At 37.6% G+C, this 7,024-nt stretch overlaps 1 protein-coding gene across 6 annotated transcripts; it reads left to right on the forward strand.

Moving 5' to 3' along the window:
* Positions 1-174: 174 nt before the first annotated feature.
* LOC18036145 (GBF-interacting protein 1-like) lies at positions 175-6,357 on the forward strand. Of its 6 annotated transcripts, none has more exons than XM_006426564.2 (10): positions 175-626; positions 1,396-1,439; positions 1,876-2,002; positions 2,079-2,214; positions 2,567-3,144; positions 3,563-3,902; positions 4,158-4,431; positions 4,563-4,658; positions 5,035-5,487; positions 5,969-6,357. In XM_006426564.2, the coding sequence occupies exons 1-10, from the start codon at positions 416-418 to the stop codon at positions 6,311-6,313; spliced, it is 2,604 nt and encodes an 867-aa protein (XP_006426627.1). In that variant the 5' UTR covers positions 175-415; the 3' UTR covers positions 6,314-6,357. The 6 variants fall into 6 exon arrangements, with proteins under 6 accessions (XP_006426627.1, XP_024036090.1, XP_024036091.1 ...); XM_024180322.1 differs by having other exon boundaries at positions 2,570-3,144; XM_024180323.1 differs by having other exon boundaries at positions 2,570-3,144; positions 4,566-4,658.
* Positions 6,358-7,024: the final 667 nt, after the last annotated feature.

Consider the following 7,024-nt stretch of genomic DNA (forward strand, 5'->3'; position numbering starts at 1 on the left):
CCTCAAAAGCTAATAAGATAAAAAAAAAAAAAAAAAAAAAAAAGAAAGGGCCAGCCAGGAGTGCAAAGTAAGAAAACTTGCAAGGGCAAATCCGTAAAACGGAAATAACATAAACCAAACGCAAATAGGATTTGTCCTTCTCAAAAAAAAAAAAAAATGCAAATAATAGGATTCTTGAAAATCTTTATTTATTTTTTTTGAGGGGTAAAAACGTTTTCAAAACCCTCGCCTTTCTTTCTTTTCTTTCCCACAAAACCAAAAACCCCCAAACTGAAACGAAAGCCGTTCTCTCTTTTCTGTTTCAAATGCCCAAACCCTAACACACTCACTCAACCAACTCAAAACGCTGCGTTTCTTTCTCCTTTTTTTTTTTTTTTCGGTCTGTTGTTGCGCGAGTGCTGTGCAAAGTTTTGAGATGGTAGCATCTGGTGGTCGTGGGCATCCGACAGCAACATCAAAAACAACAAGAATCGAAGGAGGCACTCAGATTTTATCAGCTGGCATGAGAAATACGATTCAAACGATTAAAGAAATTGTGGGTAATCACTCCGATGCTGATATCTATTTCACTTTGAAAGATTCCAATATGGACCCTAATGAAACTGCCCAGAAATTGCTTAATCAAGGTCAGTGCTTTTCTTTTTTAATTGGACTCATTTGTAAGAAAATTAAGAGTTTTTGGTTAATGGGTTTTGGTTGTTTAGTGTTATAATTTAGTCTTTTTTTTCCCACTGTTAGTTAGAGTTTTGAATAGTAGTGGGTGTATTAAAATCGATATTGCGCGTCTAAGTAGGCTCATTTATAATGCTTTAAGAGTTTTTGGACTGTTGGCTTTTGGTTGTTTTGTGCTCGTTTGAACTATGTGATTTTCTGTGTGTTGGGTTGCTTAGTTTGCAGAAAATGCTCAGCATTTTTAATGTTTATAAGGGTATATTGCTTAATGAGTTTTGGTTGTTTACTGCTGATATTTGTGTCTGTTTGGTATATGATGATTTTGTGTTTCGAGTTTAAGAATAATAGTGGGATTATGAGGGTTTCTTGAGCTTGCAGAAATTACTCAGTCTATTGATAAACTATGGTTATTGTGATGCGAGTAACTTAAAAGTGTTTTGGTTAAATGGATATTGGTTTAATAGTTGAGGGTTTACTTTGGCTGTTTAATTGTGTTGTAATTGAATTTATTTATCTTCTTTCATTGTATTCTGTTTTGGGGGTTTTGTTATTGGTCCTTTCTTTTAAGAATTTTGGTTTAAGTTGATAGTGCTTTGTTTTGGATGTTTGTTAATTCTCTTTATCTGAGTGGTTTTGGGTGTTTGTTTATGAAGTGCACTGGCGGTTCATAAGATAAGAAACTAAATATTTTTCTTTGAGCATTACTTTATTTTTTTGGTTCAGATCCATTTCTTGAAGTAAAGAGAAGAAGAGACAAGAAAAAAGAGGTATAATTTCGGAAATGTCTTCGTTTCATTTTGGGAAATAACTTTAGGTCCTGTTTCTTTGCATTGAGAGAGATGTTAAAGTAGGCATTCATTCTTTCTCCTGGAAAGCTAGACCTACCTGTGAAAATGGTTATGTGCTGTGTGGATTTCTAGGGAAATGTGGACTTGATTTTACATGTTTTTTTATTGTTCAACCACCTTTCTGTCTCTGCTCACTCATATACATACATACATACATATACATATACATATACATATACATATACATATACATACATACATACATGTTAAACTCTGAGGTTAATTTGTTGCATGTTCTTGTTCTTTTAGATTATTTTGATGGATGCTGTCTATCTCTGCATATTCCCCTCAAATTTGCTTTTGTTTTGGCTCTCTTATAAATTCTCTAATATTTTTTTGAAAATGTATGCATCAGAATATGAGTTACAAGAGTTTGGAAGAACCAAGAAAAAATTCTGAAATTTTTGGTAAGACGATGAGAATCCGTACATATGCTGATCGTAATGCTCGGAGAAGAGGGTATAATCGGAATGCTTTGCCTGGTAATGCAAGATTTAAAATGTTCATTGCTTGAGGCTTTTTTGAAGTTCTTCCAATTGATGGTTTAGCTCTTACTAGATGCAGGAATCAACAGAGAGTTCCGTGTTGTTAGAGACAACAGAGTTAACCCAGAAGCAAATCAAGAAACGAAGTCTCCTCTGCCACAATCCTCAATATCTACTAATGAGAAAGTCACAAATGTTAAAGAAAAGGGGTATGTTTATTTGTGTACTTTATATTTACAGGAAGTCTACAACTTTTTATTGGTCTGTTAACTTAGTAACACAACAAACAATCAACTTCATTTTAGAATGACCGAATCTCCATCTAGAAATCTGTTTAAATATTAAAGAGGCTTGGAAAATGTGGGGTTTTTTTTTTTTTAATAATTTTATGGCAACCATTAATTAATTGAGGATACCTTTTGAAGATCCTTAGTCTCTGCTGTGAGCTTTCTACATTGTATCAATAAATTTTTCTTAATTTCTATTCTTCTGGTGTTCAATGCTGAACTTCCAATGACAGGCAAATGATATTAAATATTGTGCTTCTTTGTACATTTTCAGCAGCCCAACGGGAACTACAGGCAGTGAAAAGCCCTCTGGTGGACGGAGTTTTTCTCAGGCTTCAAATGGATCGACTAATTTACATCCTAGACATGCCTATGATCATAATATTACTGGGACTGATAGGATAGAGCCATCTGCTGAAAAGTTTACTACTTCTGCAGTAAACTTTATCCAACATAATATAACTGAAGGATATTCCGCAACGCTGGCATCAAGCAATTCTGTTGGAGGGTACTTCTCTTCTAAAGATCCTGTTCATGTTCCATCTCCTGATTCTAGAGCATCTTCTGCTGTTGGAGCCATTAAGCGTGAAGTTGGGGTTGTAGGCGGTGGCCGACAGTGTAGTGATAATGCTGTCAAAGATTCAACTGCACCATGTAGCTCTTTCTCAAATTCTATTTTGGGAAGAGATAATTCAGACTCATTTCGACCATTCCCTTCAATTTCTAAGGCTGACCAAATAAATCAAATTGCTGCAACTGATTCTGGAGTGGCTGGTATGCCGGCTAACAGGGCATTGTTTACCAACCAATACACTGGCAGGTCACACCAACAATCTGTTGGTCATCAAAAAGGTAATCTTGTCATGAAGTATGAATATCCATGCAACATTTGTGCAAGGGAGCAAATTTTTCACTGAAAATAATTGTCAATCTATTTTTTTTTTTTGGGTTAATTTACTTTCATTTTTTCCCCTTTTCTCAATGTAGCTTACATTTTCTTAATATACATTCAATTCATATATTGATACAGGTGTGTTATAAATTTGTCATGGAGCTATTTTTCATTAATTTGCCGAGTGTTATCTCTTGTTTTATGAATGAAAGCATTGCTCCTTTTCTTTCTTATGTGCATGTAAAGCCAGGGAGTTCATGAAAAATATTTTAGTTTCAAATGGGCCTTTAGATTGTTGATTGAAAATAGTTTGATTAATAGAGGCCTTCATGCCTGCTTGTTTCTCAAATTTTATGACATAATTGAACTTGAATGCAGCTTCACAACATAATAAGGAGTGGAAACCCAAATCAAGCCAAAAATCAAATGTTATTGGCCCTGGAGTGATTGGAACGCCTACTAAGTCCCCTTCACCTCCTGTTGATGATTCTAAGGATTTGGAATCCGATGTAGCTAAATTGCAAGATGAACTTTCACGAGTAAACATACATGAAAACCAGAATGTAATCATAGCGCAGCATATTAGAGTCCCTGAAACTGATCGCTGCCGGCTGACATTTGGCAGTTTCGGAGTGGATTTTGAATCTTCCCGGAATTTGGGATCCGGGTTTCTAGCAGCTGGTTCTGCTGAAGAATCAAATGGTGAATCTGCTGCAAGGTTTGTGTTATATGTTAGTAATTAACTGCTTGTTGTTGATGGCCTAAAAGCTGGACATTTAATAGGATATGTGACATAGAACTTTCTCTTGTTTAGAAGTTGTTTTCCTTGCAATAGGAAATTTTGCGGCTGCTTGATTTAGGAGTTAAATAGTGATGTAGAACAGAATTTTGTTAACGTTCATGGACATGCGGAGTTCATTTGAATTCCTAGGATTTGTACTATTGAAGCATAACATGATAATGCTGATGACAGTTTGACTGGAGCTGCTTCCAAGACTTCTGGTAATGATGTTTCTGGCAGAAAGCCTGTAGATATTCTCGATGATCTTGTTAGAAATTCTGGATCTAACTCACCAGCATCGGGTGAAGCATCCGAGCATCAATTGCCTGATGATATTAAAGATGCTTCAAGTCCTCAGGATTTGGACGGCTATGCTGATATTGGATTGGTTCGGGACACTGATCCATCCTATCCTCTTTCAGAGTCGCAACAGCAGCAAGATTCATCAGAGTTGGCAAGTTTTCCGGTGGGCATAGATTGAAAACAATATTTTACATTTATGCTTTCATTCTGAAAGAAGAATATTTGCATTTTCTTTGCCCAGTTATTTTGCTCTCTTCTTGTGATTGTGCAATCTGATGTGTATTGCTTTTCTAGCAGGCATATGATTCCCAGACTGGTTATGATATGTCATATTTCAGACCCACAATGGATGAAAGTGTACGGGGACAAGGCCTACCTTCTCCTCAGGAGGTAAATTATGAGTATCTTATTGCTACATTGTCTTAATTCAGTATTCCCCATCCGCAAACATGAACGAAGCATATAGTGGTAACAAATGATTGGTCATATCGCATTATAAAAGTATTGTTATTCATTTTTTTTTTGGGGGCATACATAAGGGTGCTTTTTCAACTCTTTATTGAAGTTTGGTTCCTGTTGCTTTGTAATGTCACTTCTTTGTGAGTTGATACTGTAAATTTGCAACCACGAATACTTTTATAGTGCTCTAACCAGGTTTTGAGGAGGGCGTAACAATTGCACCACTTAGTTTGACTTTCTTCTGTTAGCAAATGAAAAGCTAAGTGTTTAATATTACCAGCTGAGCTTATTGTGATTTTGGCTGTAGGCTTTAGCCTCGCACAGTGCCAATAGCATCCCTGCATCATCAATAGCCATGTTACAGCATCAGCAGCAGCCCCAGATGGCCCAGATGTATCCTCAAGTCCATGTTTCCCATTTCCCTAATATGATGCCATACCGCCAGATCATCTCCCCAGTTTATGTACCACAGATGGCCATGCCTGGGTATTCCAGTAATCCTGCCTATCCACACCCATCGAATGGCAGCAGTTACTTGCTGATGCCAGGAGGTAGTTCACATCTTAGCACGAATGGCCTCAAGTATGGAATTCAGCAGTTTAAGCCAGTTCCTACTGCTAGTCCAACTGGATTTGGAAATTTTACAAGCCCAGCTGGCTATGCTATAAATGCTCCTAGTGTAGTTGGGAGTGTAACAGGGCTTGAAGATTCATCTCGGATGAAGTACAAAGATGGAAACCTTTATGTTTCAAATCAACAGGTGAGGCATAATCTTCTGCCAAGCTTTTTTCTTTTTTGGCTTTTTTTTTTGGTTTTTTGTTTTTGGGGGGGGGGGTGTGCTGGAGTGGTGTGTGAGGGGAAGAGGTCTTCTGCCAAGTTAGTAGTCTCGCACTGTTAGTTTTCATATGGTTTGACATCTTGCATATCAAGCATGTCCCAGCTTTGCATTACATGCATGAGAATTTGCGCTATTTTAGCAGTCTTTATCTAATCAGTGTCATGGCATCATCCAGTTTTACATGAAATATACTTTGTCTCTGCCATTTGGGTTAATAGATAGTTGCACTGTAAAGACTAAAGAGCATATGTTAATTTCTTCATATTCGATGTGCTGAACTTCTTATAAACATTTCATGCATATCGGTGCTTGATTGTGGTTTGACTCTCCATGCATAATGATTCAGCTGATAGTATTTTGTTGCAACATGAAATTTACTAGAATTGTATATATGATGTGGCAGGCTGACACATCTGAACTTTGGATTCACAACCCAAGGGAGCTTCCAGGCATGCAATCTGGTCCATATTACAATATGCCTGCACAAACGCCTCATGCTGCTGCTTATTTGCCATCCCATGCCGGTCATGCTTCTTTCAATGCAGCCGTGCCACAATCTTCTCACATGCAATTTCCAGGCATGTACCATCCTACAGCACAACCACCTGCAATGGCCAATCCACACCATATGGGCCCTGCAATGGGTGGTAATGTTGGAGTTGGGGTTCCACCAGCTGCTCCTGGGGCACAAGTTGGTGCTTATCAGCAGCCTCAATTGGGAAATTTCAACTGGTCACCAAACTTCTGAAAGTAATGCCATTCTGACCCCACCTTGCCTGTAAGGGACTTGAGGTAGAGTTTTTAGGATTTTTCTGTTAAATGAGCAACCCACAATCTTTCTATGATCAATGCAGTATATGATGTTTGATTTTCAATCTCTTATTATTGTTAACTTAAAACCGGCACTTAACTTTGCTACATAAACCACAGCTATTCTACAGGACTACGACTAAGCTGCCATTTATAAGTCTATTTCTTTTAATATTACACAACATAAATTGTGAAGCATCAGATGTAATTAGTGATCAAATTTACCCGCATATAGTTTCCCTTGTATGTTCTGTTTCAAAATTTCAATTTTGCTCAAATTGGTGAACTGCATGCATGCACCTGTTGTCTTATGGGCTAAAAGCTGCTGAGTGCTTTAGTTATGCATGTGCTAATGTTGCTGTGTACAGAGAATAATTTCCTGTTATGTGTGTTCCCTTTGTCAGAAGAAAAAAGAAAGGGAAAGCAAAGCAGAAGCCTGAAGCAGACGTTGTCGTTGTGTTGTGTCTTTGTTTTGCTCACTTTATGAAGTGGCTGCTTTCTTCCTCGGGATCGCCAAACATTCCTTCCTTTCCATGCATGTTTCATGCACCAGCCACAAACAAAACAAATTCACTTTATTAGCCAGGCAAACAAAGCAAAGCAATGCACAAGCACAACCCGCCCTTTATCTCCTACCAATGTTTTCCGA

The sequence above is a fragment of the Citrus clementina genome, unplaced genomic scaffold, assembly GCF_000493195.1.
Source record: "Citrus clementina cultivar Clemenules unplaced genomic scaffold, Citrus_clementina_v1.0 scaffold_7, whole genome shotgun sequence".
Taxonomy (NCBI): domain Eukaryota; kingdom Viridiplantae; phylum Streptophyta; class Magnoliopsida; order Sapindales; family Rutaceae; genus Citrus; species Citrus x clementina.

Coding starts and splice junctions, on each gene's coding strand:
- LOC18036145 (XM_006426564.2), top strand. CDS start 416: ATGGTAGCATCTGGTGGTCGTGGGCATCCGACAGCAACATCAAAAACA. Junction 3,903..4,157: donor AATGGTGAATCTGCTGCAAG/GTTTGTGTTATA, acceptor TGCTGATGACAG/TTTGACTGGAGCTGCTTCCA. Junction 4,659..5,034: donor GCCTACCTTCTCCTCAGGAG/GTAAATTATGAG, acceptor TTTTGGCTGTAG/GCTTTAGCCTCGCACAGTGC.